This window comes from Phoenix dactylifera, unplaced genomic scaffold (genome assembly GCF_009389715.1).
Source record: "Phoenix dactylifera cultivar Barhee BC4 unplaced genomic scaffold, palm_55x_up_171113_PBpolish2nd_filt_p 000100F, whole genome shotgun sequence".
Classification (NCBI taxonomy): domain Eukaryota; kingdom Viridiplantae; phylum Streptophyta; class Magnoliopsida; order Arecales; family Arecaceae; genus Phoenix; species Phoenix dactylifera.
The window spans coordinates 846,237-873,481 of record NW_024067682.1 but is presented as its reverse complement, the minus strand read 5'-3'; the positions used below and the strand labels follow the sequence as shown (position 1 = coordinate 873,481).

Here is a 27,245-nt window from a genome sequence, read left to right as displayed (position 1 = left end):
GAGTAGCGGAGCAGGAGGCCGCGGCGTGCCTCTGGGGAATAGCCTGTCGTTATCAAGAGATCTCCGACTCGGGGTCGGAGCGCTGGATCAAGGGGCAGCCGACTCGGGGTCGGGCTGCGGAGCCGAGGATATCCGACTCGGGGTCGGATTGCTGGATCAAAGGGCAGCCGACTCGGGGTCGGGCTGCGGAGCCGAGGACGTCCGACTCGGGGTCGGAGCGCTGGATCAAAGGGCAGCCGACTCGGGGTCGGGCTGCGGAGCCGAGGACGTCCGACTCGGGGTCGGAGCGCTGGATCAAAGGGCAGCCGTAGTCTTCCTGGGCGCGCGTGCCGGTCACGTGGGGCATGGCGGCTTAGTTCCCCCGTAACAGTAATCAATGATGTAAGCTCAATGATGTTAAAGATTAGTTTATGTTTTCAGGTAATTCTGTATTTTCGTCACATAGTTTCTCATTTATTTGTTCTTTAAAGTGAATGCCTTATGGAATTATTTACAGGGTGCAATAAATTTATTAATGGCTGTCTATAAGAAGGAGTTTAGGGCAATGGGTGGCTATTTGACAGACTCGAGCAAGGTAGCTGGCTTTATTTCTTTCCGTTCTTCTTTATTTCCACATAATTTTGTATAATGACTAACAGGCTTTCATTTATATTGTTCCAGCCAAATTTGGGCATAGTTGAGCATTTTATTCAGGCAGTTGGATCATACGAGGATAAGATATTTCAGAAAAGGGCTCGGTTGCATCAGGTATGTTTTATAGATGATTGACATTTCTTTTCCATCGCTTCATATCTATTTGTGAGTAGTTGCAGAAGTGGTATTCTATATTTATTGGTATACGGAAGTAGGGCTCATTAGTTAGGTCAAAGTACATATACATGCACTAATTGGCATTAACCTACACAAAGTTTGGCTTTATTACCTCTAAATATCTAAACATACTACTCATTCTTGAAACAATAGAATATGTCACTGAAATCTCTTACCATTATGAGGATTTATAACAAAACTGAAAAACGACACTTATTCGTACCCAGGTGTGTATAGTTAAATTCTAAGGTCATGGCAAAAAGATTTTCTTTCAATAAGAAATATAAAGAATATGGGTTCTAAGCCTTTTTTGATTCTAAAAAAATCATGAGAACTAAACCAGGAAATCCTTTACAGATACTTTTCTGTACTAGCTTAGTGATTTTTCTTATCAAACAAAAAATTCTTTCACATATATACATGAATAAATACATGCATGCTTGCATAGAGTAGTGGTTTTCTTATTTCTTTAAATGCCATTTATAATGGATAACAAATGTGTTTACGTTTGTGCATTCATAAATAAGTGGAATGGGTAGAAATTGGTTTACATTTCGCAAAAGCATATGGGTGGTTTCTTTATAATAGTCCTAGCTGTAGTTTGAAAATTGGTTGGTGCCTTCCACCATGAATGTTTGTTCTCATGGCATTCACATGTAAAATGTGCTATAAAGAGGTTGCAACAATTGTATTTTTAGTTGCAAAGTCGAAATTAAGTGACTATATTTTGCTTCTTTTGTTTATTGATTGCTTTATTGCAATGAGGTGAGTTTCAGTTATGTATTGCAAGGTCATAAAAGCGGCTGTGGGGGGCAGGTGAGGCATCATAGTGCATATACAGTATGTAGGTGCATTTGCATGCATATATGTGGCTTGCTTTTTAAGAACGTGGTGTTGTCACCAGGACACATCCACTTGGATTGCATTTTAATAAAGCACTGGTGTAATGAGCTCAATCAATGCACGTATTAGGTTCTTGAGTTTATGCTCTTTTCTTCATATCAATTGGATCATGTTTTATGTGATTTTAGATCTCTCTGCTTAATGAAAATGCTATATTTGTGGACTCTTTGGTCTAGAAAACCACTGGATCTATCTACCCAAGTATTTATGAAGGTTTTTCCTAAATAATGGCAATGAACAGTTAATTTGTCCCTGATAATTTGTTAATCACTAATATCTCTTTGGCTAAGATTTGAACGTACATCAGCAGGAAACCATGTGATTCAAAAAAGAAGTATGGTGGATTTAGTTTATATCAAGGTACGCTGAACCGGTACGCCTACTGGACCAGTTCGTATCGGAATCAGTTCGGTACGAACCAGTCTTCTTTTTTTTTTTTTGGGGGGGGGGGGGTTCACGGCCGTGCGTGAAATTTTTTTTTTTTTTTGGCGAGCTCGGACGCGCCAGAGCTGGCCACAGAGTGCGGGGAATCGCGCCCGCGCGCCATGAAACCGTGCCATGCGCGAGGGGAACCATGCGTGGTGCTTTGCCCGAGGGAGCACGCGCTCTCACACGCGCTGTGGTAAAAAAAAATTGGTACCGGTGCCAACCGGCCGGTTTGCATCAATACGGGCCGGTACAAGATCGGTACGCATTCTGTATGCATGTGTACCGGTCGGTACCGGCCTGAAAACAACTGGAACCGATATCCGGACAGCTAGAACCGATATCCACGCTGTCCGGGTACTAGTTCCAGGCCGGACCGGTCTGTACCGGGCTGAACCGGCTGGTTTGGACTGGTTCGGCAGACCATGGTTCATATGACTCCTTTCAAAATAATTAGTTGATCAAGTGCTATTTGTTAAGAAGTATCCTGACCTACCATTGACCAGTGTTTTTAAAGGCAGTTGTGATATTTAGGTTGTCAGGGACTGCATAGTGCATGTGCGATGTGTGGGAGTATGCGGTTGCTTTCAAAATTTAAGATAATATAATACATTAAATACTATAATAACAATAATAATAATGGTAATACTTTTTGGATGGATGATAACATTATTGATAATAATGACTATTAGTGCTTATTACTTATAACCTAATGGCTGATAACAATAGTAGAACATAATTGGTATTTTCATCTGAAACCATTTCAAACCTAACCATCAGCTTGAACCCACGTCATCTGCATGGAGTCTCATAAGAGTGGTTTGCATATGTTTCTCCAAAATGCTAAGTAGGCTTGTATATGCAGCTTCACAATGCTAAATAGGCTGCATGTACGGCCGATTAATACTGAGCGGTGTATTTTCAGCCCGTATGCAGTATGGTCACACATAATAACTGCTTATGGGAAGTAAATTTGTCCTCACCCAATCTGATAATCCAGTTAACCGGTAAATCCTCGTTTAGTCTGGATCTGGCTAAAATTTTAATATTTGGTTATCCGACAATCTAGTTTCATTGTCCTATGGATATGGTTCTGTTTGGGTTTGAGAAAGGCAGAAGGAGGGTTGAAGGTGGATGAGGGATACTGGGGGCTTAGGAGGGGAGGGAAGGTTGAGGGATCCCAGTTGAAAAGAAGGATGGGATGTGTCAGGGCTGTGGTCAATGGAGTGTGGAGGCACAGCAAGGTGAAGGGCAGAGGAGAACCAAGGAGAGGAGTGAATATGGAGGCAGATGGGCTTTGACTGTGTTGATAGGGAGGAGCACGGGTGGGGAGCATAAACACAGTTTGCTGTAGCAGTGGGTAGTTATTAATTAGTATCGAGACAGAGAACCATGGACTGTGAGGATGGACAAATCATAAAACAAAATCAAGCTAGCGAGAGTGATTTGTGGTGAGGGACCGTGGTTGAGTTTTGGTTGGGGGCAGTGATTTGTGGTACGGGCCGGTACAAACCGGTCCGGCCAGCTACCGGTACGCTGGAGCCGTGGAAACCGGTACAGGCCGATTCTTTGCCGGAGACGAAGATGACGAGGAGAAAAGAGAGAGCACGGGGGCCGGTACGGGCCGGTACAAACCGGTCCGGCCAGCTACCGGTACGCTGGAGCCGTGGAAACCGGTATAGGCCGATTCCTTGCCGGAGACGAAGAAGACGAGGAGAAAAAGAGAGAGCACGGGGAAGAGAGGGAGGGAGCCCACCTTCGGCCGCCATCGAAGAGCCGCGGAGGGGCGTCGGAGGCCGTTGGGGGGCGGCGGAGCCCGGCGGGGGACGGGGGAACCCGCAGCGGCGCTGCGGAGGCCGAGGCCGCGGCCGCATCCACTGTTTCGATAGAAACAGGGGACGCGGCCGCGGTTTTAAATTTGGGAATTTTAAGTGAAGTCGGCAAATCGGTTGCCGACTTCACTTAAAAATCCCCAAATTAGCGGCCACGGCCTCCGCAGCGCCCCCGCGGGTTCCCCCGTCCCCCGCCGGGCTCCGCCGCCCCCCACCGGCCTCCGACGCCCCTTCGCGGCTCTCCGATGGCGGCTGAAGGTGGGCTCCCTCCCTCTCTTTCCTACGCTCTCTCTGGTTCTCTTCTTCTTTTCCGGTTCCGGCGGGGAAGAGCTTCCCGGTTCGTACCGCCCGGAGCACGGTATGAACTGGCCCGTACCGGTCCGGTAGGCAATCGGTACGCCTACCGGACCTGGTACGACGGACCTTGGTTGGGGGGGATGGGCAGGAAGAAGGATGGGGTCAGAGATAGGGGTAAGTAGTCTGGGACTACCATATGTTTTATATTTAATGTGGATTATATAATAATATTTGCATACTGTATTTTTCATCTTATTTTATATTTATAATATTATTTGTTTGAATTTACTATAATACCGTTAAATTGGGCTTTACAATATTTGGTTATATTGTTTTACATTTATAATATAATTTGGTTGAATTGGGGTGTTTGCCCTTATCCTAAATTGTTTTGGTTATTGTTTGAGTAGTTGGATGTGGAATGGATTTTGTTGAGGATTCAATCCATTCGCAATGTTATTCAAGCTGAAAAAGTTTTGCTTAGCCTTCTAGACAGGTCTTTGATCCTTGGAGATTTTCCCCTAATTTACTTGGTCCTTCTACTTTTACTGTTGCAGTCAAATTATAATTATTTTGAAATTACGAACATCTTTGACTCATTGTTTTGCAACCTTGAGGTCATGTCTGAACATAATGTGTGCATAGAAAGATTTGATGCTTACGAGCAGCGTAACATTTTCTTAACACTTTGGTTGATACCATATGGTGGAGATTTTTTGGAATTCATTCCTGTTTTCAATGGCATTGTTGAGCTTATTGTTTTGTTGTCTAATATATTAAATGTGATGATGCTTCTTCACACTTTCTGAACACTTTGTTTGATACCATAGGGAGGAGGATTTTAGGAATTCATTCCTATTTTCAATGGCCATGTTGAACTTACTTGTTTTGTTGTCTAATACATTAGATGTTACGATGCTTCTTCTATATGGTGATGTTCTGATATTCATGGTTGATGGCACAATGAGTTTTGTTGGAGACCATCTTTTTAGATGTAATGGTGCTGTCATGAATGCCCTTTAAATGCATATATTAGCTGCAAATAGTATGCAAAGACTTTAATCATGTCTAGAATTCTTATAGACATAAGTTGTCATAAATGCTTTTGCTAGACTGATATTTAGTAGCTTAATTGGCCTATAGTTCAATGCTTGGCTGCTTTTATGTTGACATTTAACTGTATCTTCATGGTTGCAATGTAATATCTCTTACTTAAAGATGTCTTTCTTTCCATGTCTTTTGAAATAACAAATAACAATCCATTCCAGCGCCAAGCTGAAAGAATAAAACGTGAAAAGGAACAAGCAAAACGAGGAGATGATGTAGAGCCAGACGTCAAACCTGAGCTTATAGTGCCTGTTGCTCGTTTTCAAGGTTCACGTCTTGCATCTGGTGCTTTGCCTTCGCCATATGATCAGAGTGGACCTTCAAACAGGTCAGAAAATACAAAAAAGGATAACCAAGTTAGACAAGCTACTACTGCCATGCAAGTGCTTAATATTAAGTCTAATCAGTCTAATACATATGATAGTAAGGGAATAAATTTTCGAGCCCAAAAGGTAGCACGCATTTTATCAGAAGGAGCAACTGTTGGTGCTGCTATTGTGGAGGCTGAGAATAGTCTTGATTTAGCAGTAAGTTTGTTTGTTCAAGGTGGATAATTTTCAGTCTTGATGAATTTTCTTTTCAACTGTGCCTTTTGTTCCCTGGTAGCCATTTGGATTGCTTTTGTAAATTTTTATGGAATTCTGACCCTAATTTTATATTATTACTTCCAGATTCAGGAAAATAGGGAGGAGTTGAAAACAAAACTTAAGGAAGTGCTTCGTGAGAAGTCGGATATTTTTAACTCTGAAGCTCCAGAGGAGGACAAGGTTTGGGCCTATGTTTTCTCTCCATATCTAGAGGGATTTTTGTTTGTCATTTTAAATAGTCACAATCAATGACCCCCACTGTCATTTTATAAACATGCTTAAAAATAAATTTGGATGTGAATCTATTTATGTGGTTGCGCGGTGTCATTTGAAGTCTCAGTTTCCAACAAGAAAGTTTCTGTTAAATAAGTCATATCGTATCCATGAATCTACTCAATTTACTTCTTTCCAAAAAAAAATATGGATTGAAGTTACAAAGCTGGTTTATTGCTAAATTAGTTTAAGCTAGGCATTATTGGTATTTACCATAATGGTATTCAATGGAAACTTGAACCAGTAAACTCTCTCTGTTAATTTTCTTGATTGTCAAACATGCATGTCATGTGCCTTCTACTATTCATTCTATGACACCTATAAATGCAATGCTCGCTCTGTCAGGTAAAACTGGGAGCACCAGGATGGAAAGAAAGATATTATGAAGAAAAATTTTCTGTAAAAACTCCTGAAGAAGTTGAAGCAGTGCGAAGAGATGTTGTAAGTAATTTGCTAACAAAGTTAGTTGAACACATTATTTCAAAGGTCCAATCATGTTTACCTTTATGACTTGGCATGTTTTAAATGTTTCCTATGAGCGTATTTCTTTTATAGCAATTGCAGGTTTTGCAGCTTAATATATCTTAAATAAATGCTGCACTTGCTCCAATGGGTTCTTACTGTGTTTGGCTGCATGTAACATCCATGGCTTGGATTTTTATGTAGTTCTTGGTTCTGTGAGTTAGTTTAAGTGAGGGAAATGTTACTAGCTTTTTTTCCATCACATCATCTTGACATGCGAGTTTCTGATGCTATTCTCTAGGTAAGAGTTCAGCATACAACAGTTATTATTCTGCAAACGAAAAATTTGTCTACTTTATCTACTTCTCTTAATATATCAGCCTTGTCATGTCTCATGGCAATGACATGAAGTGTACGCTTATATAGAATACACTTGGCTATGCATTTAACATTTTCATTAAATTCGTAGCAGATTATTCATTGAAAGTTATTCTAAAGAATAGTACTTGTTTTTTTATCTAATTTCATGGAAAAATCGTTCAGCTGGAGTTTTAATTGGTTGTTTTAAGAGTGAATTGTTTTGATGATAACCACGACTTGTCAGATTTGGAGTAAGTATTTGCCAGTGAAATATAGGTGATTCCCTGAGGTTATGGTTACTATTATTTATGCTTTCATGGAAACTGAGGTTTGTTTAGTTCTTTGAATGTCATTGTTGTCTTGGTAGGTGATGAAGTAAGGAGATTAAACTGTGTAATTTTATACAGTGGTAACTGTAGTGACCTGAGTCTTGACTTTGAAAAGTTCTTTCCCTGTTGCTATGGTAAGAAGACAATTTGAAAGACCAAATCTTGTGGTTCACCTACTATCCTAAGCAAGGTTCACTGTCTCGGTACCGGACTTCATACCGATGCTACACTAGTACAGTGTCGGTATGATATAGTAAGGATTCTTTTTAGCGTATCAAGTGTCGGTATGCCACCGGTACCGAACTGGTATGGTACGCTCCGTACCGCTCGGTTTTGGCCGGTACGGTATACCTTGATCCTAAGTTTCATAGCACAAGTAACAAAGCATGTTTGCGTGAAGTTGGATGTAATGCGATGTAAAAAAGCTTGAAACTTTTTCAGATAGTGATATGAATTGTTATCAGACAGACAAACGAACCATAATAAACTAGTAGCTACATTTGAAGTTATTTGTGTAGCATGGAGATGGCCAGGTGGATGCGGCTATCAATGTGCCAAGAAAGAATTGTAGAGTTGAATCTTACAAATTTCCTGAAAACTTGCTATAGACAAAAATGTTTTTTTTCTTTTTGTCCAGTTTGGTTTGGGGAATATTGTCCTTGCTATCCTACCTACTATGCGTGCAGGTTAGTAGGAGTATAATTTCAGACCGGCTCTAGTTTTGAGTAACCAAGTTATTTTTTCTGAATGAGTGTTAAAACAGAGTCATACCTGCAAGTGGATTTTTTCAAGTCACAATCTAATTAAGTATTAAAATATAAAAAATAATAACATGAAGAAACATAAGATAAAATCATGGGCTAAATTGAATTTAAAAATAAGCCTGAATGCAAACTCGAATCCGACTATTTATTGAGCTTGGATTCAAGTTCAGAGCTTACTCATTTTTGATGGACCTGAATCTGAATCCAAACTTAATTTGTCTTATCCAGTTTGGATGTGGATATAACATGGAATGCATCCTAGTCTGACCCATTTACAGCCCTAGATCCTCATTCTTAGTCACTCTGAAATTTTTAAATATATTTTCATGTAGACAAGCAATCATTACCATCTACCACTCGCATTTCACAGGAATATCATGTTGGCATTGCTTCAACTGCTAATTCTCATCTAAAAAGCACTTTGTTTTTTCTTTAATCTTATATATTGTGGAGCAATAAGTCTCATAAATGTATGCCTCTATTTCTTGTGTTGAGTTGATAACTTAAAGAATGTATGTAATATGTTGAATACATCGGCTATCTTTATTAGGTCACAAAGTACGCAGAAGGCTTGTGTTGGGTTATGCGCTATTACTATGAAGGGGTTTGCTCATGGCAATGGTGAGCATGTTCAGCTATTATTTAAGTTTGTTTGTTAGTTACCTTGGGATTTAAATAGCTCTGCATTATGAGATTCCTTATTTTAACAGAAAATCACTTCTGATAACTTTGTGAAATGATAAGTTTTTGAAAACCTGACTTGTAGTATTCAGAAGCTACATGTTATATATTCCTATCTGTGTGGATTAAAACCTACATGTTATATGCTTCATTGTCTTCAAAAACTTGCTCCATTTCCTAATACTGGAAATCTCTGAGTTTTGTTAGATGCCACTTTTTATAGCTGGTTCTATCTAGACAATTCACAAAGTCTGATAATCATATTTATGTTGTCCTTGAACTGTCACAAGAGTCCTTTTATTTATTTTCACAAAATATTGTTACACGTTTGCTATTCATTTTGTATAATATTTTATGGTCACAACTTTCTCATGCACTTGAAGCCATCTTTTTCCTGTGTTGTCTAATAATGGTTTGTTTCAGCTTCTATGATTAATGAGATCCTATAGTTGTGAATACTAAGAAGTTATAATTGGTTTGATGATGGTGTCTGCTGATGATTATTACATTTCTGTTGCATGAGAATCCTTTGCTGCTTTCTCATTCAGGCTTGGAGGTAGAGGTGAAATGCATGTGAAAGAAGTAATGAACATAACAAGAATACAAAATTTACAAATTATTGAAATTTATTGAGCACCAAAAAATTAAATTAAAATAAAATGGAAAGTAAAAAAATATCATTATAGAAAATTAAATAAAAAACATATGAAATATAAAATAAATAACAAATCAAGTGATCAACTAAAAACAAAAAATTAATTGAATAAAATAAAAGTAAACTTAAACTTAAAATTTGAAAAATATGCAGGAACTTTATGGAGGAGACAGATATTCAAATTGATGGGCTAGGAGGAGAGATTGTTGGGGTGGGAAACCAAGGGAGAGGGGCCAGAGACGAGGGCTGTGGCTGGTGGGTTGAGAGAGCAGGGGAGTGGGTTGGGAAGAGTAGATTTTTTTTTTTTTTTTTGGGGGGGGGGGGGCGGGGGGCCGGGAAGGTGGGGAGGGGGGAGGGTGCGGTGTGCAAGGAAGGGAAGGAGATGGAAGGTGGGGGAGAGGCATTGGGAAGAGAGAGTGCAAGGGTGGAAAGGGTGAGGCACGGGTGATAGGAGAAATGGAAGGAGGGAATGTTGGTTGGGAGTGAGAGAGAGCGAACATTGGTTGGGAGCATGTCACCGAAGATAAAAACTAAATCTGGTCAAACAATGGCCAAGTGAAGGAGGTAATTATGCAATTGAGAGATAAAATGAAGACATTTTTTGAATATTTACTTAAATTATCACTGTAATTTATTTTTGAGAAAATGTTTTTCTAGAAAGACCAAGGATATTTTGGTCAAAAAATTTGATAGGCAGAATTGATTCATCATATTCCTCTCAATTTATGATATAGTATGGACTTCCGAATGGTTCAAAAAAATTATATACTTTATATATGCCATACTTTGACTATTAAATATCAAATACATTACATTAGTTGTTGTAGCATGTAATAACATAATCAAAAGGAGAAGGCTCCTGCTTGTGCAGACACCGCATCAGCTGTTTTTTTTTTTTTTGGGGGGGGGGGGGGGGGGGGGGTGGTGTTGGTGGTGGATGGGGTGGGCGAGCGAGCTAGAGATAACAATAAGGAAATAACAAGGGAACAGGCTTGTTACTTTAGCAAAAATTCTAGGTAGAAAGTTTTCAAGAGGTATAGTTATAAAATATAAATACGACACAGTTTTTAGTTGTGTTCTGAACTATGAGTATGAGTATTGGCCATCAAGGCCATCTGATACAAAAATAAACTCATGTTATCTGGATCCAGTATTGGAAAATTTTTGGTTGATCTAATGTATCGAGATATCTTGAAAGCTTTTTTGCCTATCTGATCCAACTCAGCTAGGTTTTGACTCTGATCCGCAGGTCTTTAGACTATGTATTTGCATTTTAAAATGCAAATTTTAAAATAGATAAGTTTGCCTTTCTGGGTTTTTTACGTGATCTGCTACAGTAGTTTGTTTGACAAGATTTGGCTTCTTTTAGCAAACATGTGGGTGAATCTAGAGAGCATGACTAATAAAAGTTTGGGTACATATTTCCTGTTTACGTCACAAACCAAGAAAGAACATATCGAGTTTTCTTTTGTGTATAAAAAATTATGTAACTTTCCAAACTGCATTTTCACATTTGACTGTTGTGACTCAGCACTTATTTTTTCTCCGCTTGTCATTCAGGTTTTATCCTTACCATTATGCACCTTTTGCATCTGACCTCAAGGATTTAGGTCAATTGAATATAAGCTTTCAACTAGGTGTGCCTTTTAAACCTTTCAATCAGCTAATGGGGGTGTTTCCAGCTGCAAGGTGAAGTTCCTCAAATATTTTTTCTTGAGTTTTAAATTATATCATGTGGAAGGCTGGCTAAAATGGTCTAGATATTTGCAGTTCCCATGCTCTTCCTTTGCACTATAGGCAATTGATGACTGATCCAAACTCTCCCATAGTCGATTTCTATCCGACTGGTAATGTTTTATATTCACATCATGGTCTTCCCTCTTGTTTAAGATCTAAACATTTCTCATGCTTTTACTCTGTTTGCCAGATTTTGAGGTAGATATGAATGGGAAGAGATTTTCTTGGCAGGTAGAACTATATCATTGTCGCATTGATCTATATTTTTCTTGAGTTTACTTTTCTTCACCCCCACTCTCTCTCTCTCATTTTAATCACGTTATGTTGTTGGTGTATACATTGATCCTCCCTATTTTCAGGGTGTTGTAAAACTGCCTTTTATAGATGAGACTCGATTACTTGCTGAGATTGAAAAAGTGGAGCATACTTTAACGGTATAACTGACACCTGCTATTGCACTAGATACAGCTCAGTTCATGAGAAGAAAACTACTTTTCCAAAATAGCCTAAATATTGTTGCTTTTTTCCCCTTTTGTAGGAGGAGGAAGTCCGTCGGAACAGTGTCATGGCTGACATGCTTTTCGTAAATGTGTCTCACCCTCTCTCTCCATATATATTTTCTCTTAGTAGCAATTCTGGACAACTGTCAGAGAAAGAGCGTGCTGAAGTAGAAGAAAAACTTGACCCAAGAGCCAGGTAAGTCTGCCAAGCTTAAATTACGCCCCAACTTAACGTAAATGGAAACATATGTTGAATACTAGAAGTTTTAAGGTTAAATCTGTGTCAACTGATGTTTTCCCGGTCAGGTACCATTTTGGTCATGTTGAGTTATTTTGAAAAAAGAACAGTAATTAACTTAAGAAGTTTGGTAGAAACTAGAGAACGGATTTTGTATTTGCCATTGTTACTTTTTAATACTATTTTTAATTTTTTACTTATGAACCTATTAACATAAAAAGACAAGTATGGTTTTATTGATTATTAAATAAATTCATCTGATACGTGTTCAGGTTGAATACATACTGTTATACATTTCAGTCTATCAACTAACTAATGGCAAAGATCAATTGCCCTTCAGTAGTCTCATATGTGCCATGCTCAGTGTAGGTGCATGTCTGGACCCTCCTTATGTGTGATATATTGGTTATCTAATTTAGATCCTTCAAGATCAGAATAGTGTTGGATTACTAAAACTTGTTCAAATATAGTTTTGGGATCCGTATTGAAAAGTCATATTTAGATTGGATAATCTGATTATTAGGACTCTAAGCCACTGATATATCGAACAGAATATTAGTTATGTGAGTTAGGTCGAGCAATCCTTTGACATGCTGACTTTGCAGTCTAAGAAATAATTAGTCCAGGCGCTAGAAGGTTTTCTTGAAAGATGACAACTAAGACCTCTCAAGATGATTTCTGACAGGTACTTTCATAATCAGGGATAGACTGCTCAACTGATCAAATTTTTGATTGATGTATCCTCTATCAATCATTGTTTTAATGAACACTTGTTAAATGAGAACTTGAGACCATATTAGAAAGTTTGTTCTGTCTATGATTGCGACAATCATCTGCTTTTTAGATTTCATTCATGATTACCAATGTTAGATCTCACATCTAGATGACTTCAACTGCAAAAGAATCACCTTTACTTCTCAGGACAAACATTTCAACAAAGAGATTGATGCAGGAGAGTCTTATATCATTATTTTTGAGATATGAAAGCATCGTACTCTTATCTGTCAATTGTTCGGGTTTAGCCCAACTTGATCTGTAACCCAACACATTACCCGACCTGACTTAACCCAAAATGAGGACCCGATTACCCGACTTTTAACCCGATTTGACAAACATTGTCTCCTTTCTTCTACGTGATTGGGGGTGCTGCCAACTTCGATTTGAGGCCAAGGTTGGAGTGAACGGTAGAGAGGTTGGTGCGAGTGGTGTCATGGACAGCGGTGGCAGCAATGAAGAAAGATGGGTAGGAGTGAAGGGGGAAAGGAGGTTGAGTGGAGTCTGGCAAGGTCATGGAGGAGGGTGGCGAGGGGAGGAGGAATCCTAGGGGAGGCAGGCGTGGCCGAGGAATGCTTCCTTGAGGCAGTTGAGGGCGGGGAGGTGTTGTCCATGTCCATGGTAGTGAGGAGGTGGTGGCACAACCTCCATGGGACTAGAGGCAGCGGAGAAGAGAGTGGTGGGTTATCTCCATGGGCGGCAGAGGCGGAGGAGGTGAGGGAGCTGAGAGAATAGAGATAAGATGTTGCAGCATCTCTTTGCAAATGACATCTCGATTTTGAGTCGGGTTCTTAGGTAAGGGAAAGTACTCGGGTCGGGTTGGCTTTTGGGTCAGCTCAGGTCCTGAAACCGACCCATGGACAGGATCACATCCTATATTATAGGCATTAGCATGCTTGATAAACTGCCTTCCTGCAATAGTGTAGGCAATTGTACTTATCAAGTATGTAATTGATGCTGCAATGATATGGAAAGCTTGCGATAAGGTTTTGCATTGGACGGAACTGTTCAATCATTCTTCTTAAAGCATTGATTCCAAACATATTTACTGATTGGGACATGGAGGATTGTGGGTCTTTATACAAGCAGCGTATATCAAATTTTCTGTATGTCCAGGTTGTGCAACTTCTCCTTTCAGCAGAGTTGATGGTATTCTAGCTTTTAAACTATAAATTTCCTGAGCCAAATACTCAGATTCCTCATTCAAGTTTTGATGCTATATGGGGTCAGCAGTATTATTTATCAGGAATGAGAGAAGGGACAGAAGGAAAGAGCATTCTTCCTTGTGCAGAAAAGTACTTCATTCTTTAATTTTTAGTTGTGGTATTGACAATAAATAGCTATTAAGGTGCTCTGGCTTTTCTCTTGTTGGATCTGACCCCCTCCCCCTCCTCTCTCTCAATTTTTCACTCTAGGTTTCTCCATTAAGAAGGGGGATGATAGAATGACTAATTTGAGCAATATAATGCTCTGCTTATATGCTGGATTGTGTCACCTGAACTGCTGGTTTAGACATTCTGATTTGATGATTTGGTGAAGATACACTATTTCTGGTGCTCTTGTTAATCTCCTTATTGAGATATAGTGAGATTATGTATTCAGCATTTAGTGTACAGTTGGAGTTTAGGATAAGTGCTCATTTGCTTGATGATGAAGTTCCTTTGTCTGTTGAAACGTAGTTTAGATCTAGTATAATTTTAAATGTTGCTGTCTTTTACCTTTGTTTTTGATTAGAGTCCATGGCTGAGTTTTATGCATCCTCAAGCTGTTGTATTGTTATAACATTTAGTTAATAAGCCACATCAGCCCCTCTACTGAGTTGTTGCTTAAATGGTATAGGTGTTATCAAGGTTTGCCGCACCGATACTGGGTCTCATATCGGCTGATGTCCGGTTTGGTACGGTATGGGTCTGTATTGTGATATTCTTGGACGTACTTACATGAAGAGGGAGGGGGAGACTGAGGAGGGACAAGAAGAGAGAGGGAGGAAGGGGGGAGAGAAATGGGGAGGAGGCTTGTAGGATTGAAACAAACCAGCATCTAGATTATCGCCTCTCTCAAAGTAAACCAACACTACCATCTTCATCAATCTCCCATGATACATTCGGCAATCCCGACAACCATATTCTGAAATGGCAAAGAAAAATGATCAATCAAAACAAGAACAGCAAATCTCAGTCATCAGAGCACCGAATCTCAATATTTTGGCGATCTCCGACGTCAAACGCGATGATCGCTTCTGTCCGGAGCCTCAAATTGATCTCAGATCCGATCAAACTATGAACACAGTAACTTTTTTCTTCAAGAAAGACTCGATTAGAGGAGACCAAATCTAGGGTTTTCTTTGCTCCCTTCCGGCCTTTGGAGAGGAAGAGGACAACTAGAAACCATTATGTTCCAAAGGGCCGTGGTTTGTGTCTCGTGTAGAGAGAGTGAGTGAGATAGAGGGGGGCTGAAGAGTTGTTCATCGAACGAGAGAGCCTTTGAGCTCTCGAACCTTCAAATGCTAATTTGTGAGAGGGATTTATAATTGAACCGAGCTAAATTGTTCAGACTTAATGTCAATTTGGTTTGGTATGGGCCGAGCTGCCCAACTTGGGTTGGTTCGGCGATCACTGGGTGCTATTGTTCACATTTACTGCTCTTTTTCTTTTCCCTCGCCTTTTTTGTATTTCCTTATGTCTTTTTGCATCTTTTGCTTGTTTTATTAACTTCGTTTTGTTCGCTGGAATGTGCATTGGAATGGAATGGTGATTTTATACTTTGGCCTCATTCAAATATTTGGTATGACAACATAGGACGGAATCACATCTCCTTTGGAATCATGAAAGAATGACGGTTCCACTTGTAAATAGGAGGAATGGTCATTCCCATGATAATGGGACTGAATGATATTTTTGGTAATGAATGGATTAACAATATTTATGGTAAAAATAGTAACAAATAATATCGTCGATATGAGTTAGTTGTAGATAATTATGATATAAAATAAAAATATGTAATTAATACATATTTCATTAAATTAGAAAATAGGGAACATATCAAGTGGCATGCATTTTAGTATTATATTAAATCTAATATATAAAAAATTAGTTAATTGCAAGGAATGCTGAACTGGGCCGAACCGGGCCAAACCGCCCGGTTCGGCCCATACCGAGTCGACCTGGTGAAAACTTGGGTCAGTTTGGTCTTTGGATTCAGTTTCGGCCTAGAACTGGTCGAAACATGTTGAAAAAGGTTCGAATCAGAACTTACCTATGCGAACTGGCCGGGAACGTTTGGAACCGGCCGGTTCCATTCGAACTCAGTGCGAACTGGCCGGTTCGCACCGTGTCGACTCGGTTCTGAACTGGGCCCCTCTTTTTCTGTCTGGTGTTAAAATGATGTTGGAAGGCCTTGTTTGTAAGCGGCGGATAACTTTCTGCCTTTTTTTCTTTCCGCCAAGTCCAAAATCACACCAATTCAGCACTTCAAAAGATCCAAACCCCAATGGAGAGTGTCGATGAGTCAGTTCACTCAGATTCAGAGTCCAGAAATAGCAGTTCTGGTGGTCATGGATCTGCCGGCTTAGGAGTGGACAAGAGACCACCATTTATGAGATAATCGTAGGGTGGTCTTCGATTCACCGGTGAGTTCTAGTTTATGCGTGCTACACAGGATATGGATCACGATACACGATTTGGTAGTGCCTGCCTGAATCCTATTGTATAGTAGACGGGCTCTTCGAGGTTATTCCGAGGACACTGCAGATACGAATATGGTGCGTCTGAGACATTTTTCTGTGGCTACTATTCTATACAGCTCGGAGCATCTTACGGATCGAATTTTGCTGTCGGCTTATTCGGATGGACCCTTTCACAGTTTTATCAGCTAGTTTATCAGCCAGATGAAACCTCTCAGAGTTAGAGCTTCAACTAGAGATCTGAGTGCTTGTAATCAGAGTGCATTCCTTATGGAATGAACATATAAGACTACAACACCGCTTGGTTAGAGGGGTGGGCTGATGTGCCTCCTGACTATGCTGATGATCCGAATATCTACGAGAGGCATCACCACTCGACCCAATTTTAGATATTTGTATATATATTGTACTTTAAGTGTATGTAATTGATTGTATAATTTTATAATTTTTATCTCACTAGATTTGAGGATATTTCATGTTGCTTCTTGTAGCATGCACCATTACACTAATCATTTTATAATTTGTATCATTTTAAAATAGTAAGATGTATCATTTAGATTAAATCAAGATCATAGAAATATCAAAAAACATCAAAAAAAAACATCAAAACAATATCAGATTAGACTTAAAATCATTGAAAAAGTTGAAAAAGAGTGATTATCAATTAAATCAACTTGAGATACTCTAAAAAAAAATTGGACGTGCCGGTTCCATACCGGCACGCCTTACCCTACCATGTGTCGGTACGGTACTACCGGCACGCCCTACCATACTGTGTCAGTACGGTACCGAACCAGTACTATACTGAACTGTCCGCCAACTGGTAGAGGTCCCGGTACCGGTTCGGCGGACCTTGGTTAATAAGAATATAAAAATAAAAAAATAAAGAGCATAAATTATGTCATAATAATCAAAGGAAAATCCAAAAATATAGGATGCCCCCCCAAAAGAATTATTGTGATCATTGTTATAAAATTAGTTCTATCTCTTAGGTAATGATCTATTTAAAAATAATATAAATTGGTTATAATTTAAAATATAACTAGTTAAATTGAACATTGGAACTCAACTGCTATTCTTTTTTCATACATTCTTTTGTTTTATGTTCGAACTATGAAACAGGAATTGCGATTCTGATTCCCCGCCTTGTGTTCCCATTCCATTCCAATTATTTTTCATTCCTGTGAACCAAATGTGGCATAATTGTTTATAACTTTGTTGGATATTCCTGTAAATACTGCGGTTACTGTTTAATTAAGTCCAGATTTCACGCAACTGTTCATGCATCTAAATATTTGCTATCTGTTGGTTCAGCATAATTCTATGTTTTTTGCTTTCTATTGCTGAAACTCAGTGCAGAAATTTCAGATTAATTAGAACCCTAGTGTTTCCTTTTTAAGTGCCTCTGAGTCTGATATTATGTAGATCTAACTCTAGAGCTACATCATTTCTCTTGTACTGTCTGCATCATTGTGTGTACTATTTCTTCTGTTGACATGTCCAGATGCCTTCTCATTTATCCTCTGTTGACTCACTTGTGGTGAGAAAAATAAAAAAGGCTTAGTTTATTTGGAGATTTTGTGATACATGTTACTGGGCGAGATTTGTCAATTTGCAATAATTTTTCTTCTGAAGAAAATTTATGCTATTTTTATAAAATGCATAAATAGAATTGTTAATATACGAGTCTATTTGGTTTCCTTCTTAGTTGACTCCACTTTTGTCTGCAGTGGTGGAATGAATGGATATTTGTCCCTTTGTGATGGAGATCCATGCCCTCCTGTCTTCAGGTCTCCTGTTAAAGGAATGGAAGATATAATGGATAATCAAGTCATGTAAGCAATATTCATAATCTGTAAAATGACAGAATCCTTACTAATACTATTTGCAAATTTTGCATTCATGACCTTTCCGTTTTCTCCAGATGTTCTTTATACATACTTCCGGATGCACATAAACATATCACTAGACCGCCACCAGGCGTCATTTTCCCAAAGAAGGTGCATATTTTTGCTTGAGGATTTTACCAGTGATTTGATATTTTTGATACCAAATTTGATGTGCTTATTTATGAAACTGTATATGTCTATATATATATATGTATGTATATGTATATATGTATGTATGTATGTATGTATATATGTATGTATGTATATGTGTATATATATGTATGTATATATATATATATATATCCACATATGCATATGTGTGCATGCGTGCAAACTACCTCAGATTTTTTTATTGAATGTAGCTTGCTTAAGTGCTTTCTGATATATGATCTGGTTGGTAATACTTTGGGTAGTTTTGTACTTTAAAATATTTGGATTCTTTTTAAACTTTTTTTTTAGTTTAATGTTTTCATAGAATATGATGCTCAACTTTCCTGCTCTTTCTAACTATTTTTTTTAATCTGCTTAGCTTTCACTTTATGTATAATTAGTTAGTGTAACGTTTGACCGTTCTATGGCTTGTAGGTATAATTTGCAAGTGATATGTAGGTCTACCTGTAGCAAAATTTCTATATTATGCTTAGGGCTAGCATGTAGACTAACGAGTCGAATTTTGTGATGTCAAACTCTTTCACAATATATGCATATTTTTATCTTGGTTGTAGAGAATAATTCAAGTATTCCTCAGCAATCTTAAGCATTTTCTCGTGCGCATCTAATGCTAGTGTTCAAACCTACATGCAATTTGAAGTGTATGGATTAATTCAGGGAAGGTGGGAGTAAGCTAAAAAAAGTCACCTTAATTAAAATGGAACAGTTTAGTGGAGGGAGGTGTCTTGTATTTGTGTACAAGTAATATTTGACCTTAGGGCATATTGGGTTGGTTGAAAGTGGCAAAAGTTGAAGAGGCCCACTTTAGGTCACTTTGGACCCCCCTCTATGAAGTCACCAGGTGTGTTTATAGTTAATAGTTTACCGAACTGGAAAGAAGTCTTGTTGAACTGGCCGAACTGCACTTAAATGTTCACTTTGGGCAACCAGGCAATCCTATTTTGCGAGTCTTTTCCATATTGCTAGCCCATGATTGGTCAAACCTAAGTTGTTTTCAACTTAATCTACATGAGTTCTGAGTTGAAAGGATTATTGCGTCTATTTTGATATCCTCTCTTGAATATGGTCTGTCTCTTCTGTTTGCTTAACCAGAGCCACAGCATGTAATTGGGATATTCATGTTTGTCTTATCTTTTAATTTGTTGTCTTAAAAAAGGGAGTGCATGTTAAGTGCATCTCTGTGTCTTTGTAGGTTGACAGTTGCACATAAGCTCTCTCTAGTTGGACAGATTAGTGACGTCTCAGTGACTGGCTTTTGACTGATGTCTAGGCCAATATTGCAGAATTGTACGTTTTGTATCATTTCTTGTGTGCAACATCTCAGTTGCACCTAATCTCTCTTGTACCAAGCAAATGGGTTCAGCCATCGAGTGTTTCAGGGACACAGATATGAGATCAGATTCAGACACATGTCTACGTGTTTTGACTCAGCAAGAGGGAGAAAAATAATTTTCACAAAATTATATGTTGTTGTTAAATATTATATAAAAATATTAGGAGATATTATATGTTAGGATCTTTCACTATATGTTTCTCAAACTTCTTAGCTGAGGAGTTGTGAAGTAATTTCATTGTGTATATGCTTGACCAATTTCTGAAAAGAAAAGGAGGTCACATGCAACATTATTATTGTGGGTTGAACTCAGTATTGGAAGGGTCAAATTATCCACTTCTTTGTAAAAGCTGGAAAAAAAAGGAGAAGTTTTCATGTGTGGCATGTATCGGATACTCATCCTTGGAGCAGGACGCTGTCAATGTAACACAGTGAGCAAATAAATGTTGGCCGAACATAACATTGCTGATGTCTCCATTTTTTTCCTGATGATGCTCCAAGATGTTAGAACATATTGGTCAACACCTATCTTTGAAAAACAAACATGTTAATAGACTATTCTTGGTGATTAAACAGAACTGTAGTTTTTCAGCAGTGAACGCGACACTAAGCTTATGTTTTCTAGTAATATACTCCAACGGAATGTGTAGATTAATTAGTGAGCATAACAATCAGTTAGAATGTTATCAATCAAGTGCCACTTGCCCCAAATGGTAACCAGTTTGGGTCATGATAGGCAATACTGCTGATGTCTAGAACTTTGTCCTGGAGGGGCCCCATCATTGGTTTCTTTATGGGGTAGTTTGCAATTGCTTATCACTTGACAAATCAAGAGGGTCTTGACCTTATAATTTGGAGATTTTTGAATTGAGTTATACATCATTGTTCAAATTAGGTCACATTCTAATAGTTTCTGCTGATAGTAAGTATATTCTATTATAGAAGTGCTTTTCCTTTTCTTTGTCCTTCAAGCAATTGCAGTTGGTTAAAGTATTATCTTTTGGCTAAAGACTGTTACAGCTGGTGATTTGAAGCCACCTCCTGTCCTATGGCACGAAGATACTGGCAGGAAGCCATTTGAAAATGGAAGGTCAGTAGCTGGTGAAGCTATTTGGAATGCTATACCTAACATATTTATCTGTACTGTTTTCTCAAGCATATGCTTCCATTCTAATGATATCTGAAAGCTTAAGAAGAAAATTCAGCTAATGATCTTTATGTGTTGTATGCATCCGTGTGTGTGTGTGTGTGTCTGTAATTGTCTTTTGTACTTTCATCTTAGAAAGACTTTGTGCTGTTGGTTCCTTCTGACATGATCTTCTCTTGATCAGGCAAAATCCTCCAGGGACTATTTCAGGCCGCCAACTTGGAGCAGCAGCTCATCGGCTTGTCATAAACAGTCTACAGAATAGTGCAGACCGTAATGGTGGTGACGCAAGTTATGCTCCACCATCATATGAGATGGCTGCAAATAGTAGACTATATTCAAACGGCAGAGACCATTCTATAGACCGGAGAGCAGCTGCTCGGGTAGAGCATCAAGCTAGCAATGCACAGTGGCATGGTCCTGGTAACCATTTACGTAACAGTCATGGGCAGTGGTATGCTTCTTCGGCGTCGAATCATCATCACTATGAAAGACGTATATCACATCACTATGAAAGAGATCAACAGGGTAGGTCCCATTATACCCCAACTGGAAGACACAGCCAACCTGATGTGAGGGGAAGAGTTCCAGTGCAGAGCTATCCTCAAAATGGAGGTCACCCTTATCATTCGGTAAATAGATCTGCAGCACTGCCACTAATTCCAGGACCCTATGGTCATCCAGGGGCTGTATACCATGGTGGCTATGGGGGCTATCCAAATTATGGAGCACAGCAGTGGGATCAACGGCATGATCCCAGGACAGGCCCCCTGCCATCTCAACCCGCAGTTGGGAGAGGTTATCCGCATAACCAACAAAGTACCAATCGTTTTGCAGCTTTAGAGAGGGGCTCAAACCGAAGGCCGCCACCACCACCAGGGTATGGCCGATACTAGGTTTGTACTCAACATCAGCACTTCAGGTGCGCCAACATCATGTGGGAAACGCTGTAAGATAGCAGATCATCCAATTTTAGTCGAGGCTCATCTTATCTAGGCAATTTGCTTGTTTGTATTCTGTTAGCTCTGAATCGGCATCATAGTGCTCTTTCTGAAACATCAGCAAGGCTTGTATGTTAGTATTATTTGGGATGCCACCTTAATTTGGTCTGGCATCATCTCAGTGTCTCTTGTTTCTTTTGATAAAATTGATTTGTCCTTCATAATGAAGTATGCTTATGTTAATCAAATCTTTACAGACTTGTGTAGTGAGGCCGACGCTGGTTTAAGGTTAAATCTGAAGTCTGAGTTCGAGCAATTCTAGCATCAAATCCAAATTTTGATGGAAGAACTTTTGAAAAGGAGATCAAAATGGCTGAATGGAGGGGTAGGTGTGTTTATCCTTGGATTACAGGGATTGTGAGTACGCAGCGTCCTTCTCGGAGTCTTCCGAATGCTCCCACACATCTATTTCTCATCTACTCCCGTCGCTTATAGCAGGAATACGTTATATAGAAGATCCCTTATAGTTTCCAATATACCTGCAATAGCTTTCTTTCGAGTAATATTACAGATCACGGAGACTGTTCACCCAGTTCACCAATACCGCGTGGAATTAGGGATTGATGCAGGTAGGTCGTGAGAGTTCTCATATACTGATTCAACCAATCACTTGCCTCCACGGAGGACAGGTGAACTGGGCGATGAAAGGATGGGTGACTTTTAGCAGTTTCTTTTAATGCCAACCTGAGATAATGAAGTTTGTTGAATATGGTAAATGCCTTTAACCAATTAGATTTGTGGCAAGGAGGTGAAATTTTTTTGTTACCAAGATTGGGCACCACGGCTACTTTGGAAGGAAGAAATTTGCTATGCTCATTGAGATGTTGCTCACACAAAAATTACATCTATGGTGTGATGTTACTATTGCTTTGCTCATTGGTCTTCTGTACATGATCCTGATGCCGTTTCATGGAATTCCAAAGTTTAAATATTAGTTCTTATGACTAATAAGCGATTAATGTTGAGAAATCAACTGGCACTTAGTGACTAATGAGAGATTTATGCTATGCCAGCATGTGCTCAATACAAATATTAATATTTGGGACACCCAACTGGTAGTTTATCTCTGCATAAGTTATGCTGGGTGTTCTATTGATGTACTAACTACAGTTATATTTTAGCTTGCATTCTTTGAAACTTGGTAAAACCGAAAGAATTGATAGTTCTAATTTTTATCAGGAAATTTGTTGATTAGGGTCAACCCAGCAGAGATTCTTCAGCAAAGCATTGGTGAGATATTCTAGTTTGGAGCATGGAATGCAGCATTTCCCTGATGATCAGAAAATTGAAAATGCTACTTATTGAATATCAACTTTCCATTAAGGGCAAGTTTGGTTAAAGATGGTTGAATTCTAGAACCGAAACGAAAATGAGTGACTCTTATTTCAGCTATTTGGTTGGGGGAGATTTCATCCCCATTCTGATTTCAGGAGAAAATGTAAATATCTCAATTTCTCAAAATCCAATTCCGACTCTCTCTTTGTATTTAAATCTCATTCCGTTTCTGATTCCGATTATAGTCACAAACCAAGCGCACCCATCCCCATCCCCTCAAAGAGGTTCTGATTTTAAGCTCAGAAGGTGGCAACACCGGTTTACATTCTAAATGATATAAAACGAAATAAAATAAAATCTACTATCGAGTTCATATTCCTATATCATCGAAATTTTTTAAATCAATTTTTGATCTGGGAGTGCAGAAATTGTATATACATGTCATTCCTCTTCAAAGTCTAAACTATGCCATTATTAAAATTGCAAAAGTTTAAAAAATTTCTAGAAGTGTAGAGCATCGATCTCCATAGTACAAGGAAATTATTCGGAACATTCTTGTACCGGTTATCCACATTTCAATGCCTTGGAATTATTGACTAATACCGACACATTATTATGCTTCTCACCATTGGGATCTGGCATCTGAATTGGTCCTACAACATCATTCTCTTAAGATCGCTTTCATTCCTTTTTTTTTTTTTTTACCACGAGGAATGATTTGATGATCAAAGCATCAATGAAGGCTTCAAGACAAAAACAAATAAACAGAAAATCACATCTCTTCATGGAAGATTGAATTGGATGTCTGGGTGGATTGTCCCCTTAAAAGTATGATTGAGTGGATATAGTTAGGCAATAACCAGGGGGCATGTGGGACTAAATTAAGATAGTTGCAATGTTGAGAAGGTCCAAGGCAATGAGTTACTCATGAGCGTGACTACTCACTTTTATGATAATGCATGAATCCGGCATTGGCCACAAGAATATATGTTTAATGCTGCGAGCATGTGCATTCCTGCACTTCTCGTTAAAACGCCTGTAACTGGAAATTGCCAGGAGATATGAGGAACATTCAGTAGTACAGGCAATGCTTATTTTCTAATCATTTTGTATCTGGAAGAACATTGAGAATTTGTGGCATAGAAGGCCACGGTTAGCCTGTGCCTATCTAACTTGGCTTATCGAGGGGCCAACCTACCGACTCAAGCACCCAACCGATGGATATACCAAACATCACCGAAAGAGATGTTCTGAAATATGCGCATAGTTTAACATATAAATTTTCATTATAGAAATCCAGAAGACATTGGGCTACAATGGAGCTACCTAGTCTGCTGAATTATGGGTAAATTATGAATTGCAAAGGATCATAGTATGCTTTAGCATTTTATGATACAGAATCCTATAAAAGTTTACTCAAATAAGTAGTGCAACTTATGAATCATTGTGATCGAATTGAAAAGTCTCACCATGTATTTTAGTATCTTAAATAATTTAGAAGCTTATAAAAATGTCAAATGAATTAAGTACCCTATTTTTTTTTAAAAAAATTATGGAGTGCAACATGTGGATTTTCTCCTAATCACCCATTTCTAGTACTACCGCTAACGAAAGAAGCATGCTTAACTTTGGTGCAACACAAGGAGTTCCTAGGGGTCATCTATTCCAACTCCCTCTTTATAAGTGAATTTTTGATGGGATTTGCTGCTCTTGTACGGATTGTGCATTTAGTGGTAATTCTTCAGAAACTATCGATCATCTGTTTTTAGTGTCTATTTATCAAACCGCTTAATATTTTTGAAAGCCTTGGAAGTGAGAGGTAAACTTGGTTCTATTAAATCCTCTTTGAGTGATGTAATATTGTATCTTGCACTTAGAAAGCCTAAGGTCTACCTTTGGCGAGACCGATAAATTCATATTAGAGTTGCTCTTCACCTTTGTACTCTTCTACCATAAGTAAAATTTTCTCTCCTCGTTTATATCCTCATTTTTAGGCTATAGACTGAACCACATATATTTTTGTTTCTTTTAATTTTCTATATTTGTTTTAGTTCATCCTAGGTTGAGACTCTCCACATAATAAGTGATGTAGAAGGACAAGTTCATAGATATTTGGAAAGATGTGATAAAAGTTTGGAGTTGACTCTTGCTAGCCTTGTGTCGAACAATTTGGTGAGAGAAATTGAAGACTCGTTCTGAACAATGCTCCAACATGAAGGCTGTTTTGTCCTCTTTCAATTTTTATCTCTTGATCTGTTGGAACTCCATGTTTGAAGAATCTCTGAGTCTAGGATCGGTGAACTCCACACACTGATCTTTTTTTGTTAGCCTTTATATAGTCTTTGCTTCTTTCTTAACAAATTCAGTATGCTTTTCCCTCTCTCTTTTACTTCAAAGAAGATTAAGAAGTACTAAAAAAAATTAACTATTTTTTCTTTTCTTTTCTCTAAACTGTTTGTATTTTGATAAATTCAAACAATCTTACAGCCAATTTTATATTTCAGAATATTTTTTTAATCAGATTATATAAATCAACAAAAGCGAATGTCCTTATCCTGCATCAAGAAAATCCAAGGAATTTAGAGAAAGCGCATTTATAGAATAGCATGTGTTGGCCGTTTTTTTTTTTTTTTTTTTATGGAGGTCCAACTTGTCCATATAGGGAGATAAAGTTAAACAAGACAAAGCTGAGCATTCCTGTTTCATAATCAAACTGTATGCCTCTTGGATACAATATTTTACTAGAAAGAATTTCTAAAAGCATGCTACTATACGGAATCAAACAAGTTTTGAAGCAGTTTGACGTTCATACTTCATCCAGTAGAACATGGAATAACAATTTATTCAAAGATACAAAATATGTATATATATAAAGTAGGATGCTGTTTTTAGTTTATAATAATTAAATTATTATAATTTAGAACCATCTAAGTGAGGATAAGTTATTTACTTGAATCATATTAGTAATTGTAATAGTGATCTTACACTGGCCGCTAGACAAACTGGTCAATGCCGTCGAAGTCTTCATTAGAAAGCAATGTTTCAATAATGCTTGTTTTGTTGATAAAGTACTTCAACAGTAGTTTCTAATCTATTACTATGCCATCCATATATATAGGGGAGGTTCTGTGTTCGGTGTGTTTCTCCCCTCTCTTTTCCTGGAAAAAAAAATCCAAAATCCATGTAATTACTATATTAACGAAATGACATTCATATGTCCAAATGACTGAAATTTTGGACTGAAATAACTGCTGCTAAATGGTCATCATGAACTGTTATAATGAAATATAATTGAAAAATAAAGGTAACTAAAATTAATCCTTAAAAAATGAAAACAAATGTTGGTTGTTGAATTGATATAAAAATTTAAAAAAAGGAGGAGAAATTTCATACTCTGTGCTTCCGGTAGGCAGAGCATGCATGGTTTAGATCCATTTGCCGGCCCATAGAGTAAAAAAAAACAGCCTCCAAACCCAGAAGGAAGCGAAAGGCATTCTTTTCGCATGCTTTGCTTATGTCATAACTTTAACAACGAAGGATAATTGCACATGCTTGTCCCTAAGTATTTTAACCAGATAAATAGTAAAATTGTTATTCGCCTTGGTTGACAGCCATTAAAATAGATGAATTATTAAAAAAGAATACTTAATAAATATTCATGATATATTTGAATAACATTTTTTTTTGTTTTAGATAGAGAGAGTCATCAAGCATTATAGTTCTTCAGAAGTTCAGATATAAATACTGAAGAGACCGCTCAATACATCGAGTAGAAAACCACTTGCTAGGCCCACAAGCTGTGGCAGCAACTGAAGTTATTATAAATGCTGCTGTACCAGCTGTTATTATAGACCATATTTGAAATAGAAGACCGAAAGAAAGCAAGCATGTAAACTGGAGAGAGAGAGAGAGAGAGAGAGAGAGAGAGAGAGAGAGAGGGGGTGGGTGGGGGAGAATACATGTCTAGTTGTGTTGAAATCTCGTATGTTACTGACATGAGAGGTCAAGGCTT

The 27,245-nt window shown here is 38.4% G+C and overlaps 1 protein-coding gene across 2 annotated transcripts in view; it reads left to right on the top strand.

Moving 5' to 3' along the window:
• The window catches only part of LOC103720841 (5'-3' exoribonuclease 3), a 45,418-nt gene extending 23,253 nt beyond the window's left edge, over positions 1 to 22,165 (top strand). The window contains exons 9-24 of one of the 2 annotated variants that reach the window (XM_008810769.4): positions 497 to 574; positions 661 to 747; positions 5,537 to 5,703; positions 5,800 to 5,902; positions 6,047 to 6,142; positions 6,581 to 6,676; positions 8,701 to 8,771; positions 11,047 to 11,175; positions 11,257 to 11,333; positions 11,414 to 11,454; positions 11,583 to 11,657; positions 11,762 to 11,919; positions 18,148 to 18,252; positions 18,342 to 18,417; positions 20,821 to 20,900; positions 21,142 to 22,165. In XM_008810769.4, coding sequence (XP_008808991.1) covers positions 497 to 574; positions 661 to 747; positions 5,537 to 5,703; positions 5,800 to 5,902; positions 6,047 to 6,142; positions 6,581 to 6,676; positions 8,701 to 8,771; positions 11,047 to 11,175; positions 11,257 to 11,333; positions 11,414 to 11,454; positions 11,583 to 11,657; positions 11,762 to 11,919; positions 18,148 to 18,252; positions 18,342 to 18,417; positions 20,821 to 20,900; positions 21,142 to 21,853 — 2,151 coding nt within the window. In that variant the 3' untranslated portion in view covers positions 21,854 to 22,165. Of the gene's footprint in view, positions 1 to 496; positions 575 to 660; positions 748 to 5,536; positions 5,903 to 6,046; positions 6,143 to 6,580; positions 6,677 to 8,700; positions 8,772 to 11,046; positions 11,176 to 11,256; positions 11,334 to 11,413; positions 11,455 to 11,582; positions 11,658 to 11,761; positions 11,920 to 18,147; positions 18,253 to 18,341; positions 18,418 to 20,820; positions 20,901 to 21,141 lie in introns of both variants that reach the window. The other variant, XM_008810768.4, reaches the window with a different exon arrangement.
• The last annotated feature ends 5,080 nt before the right edge of the window (positions 22,166 to 27,245 follow it).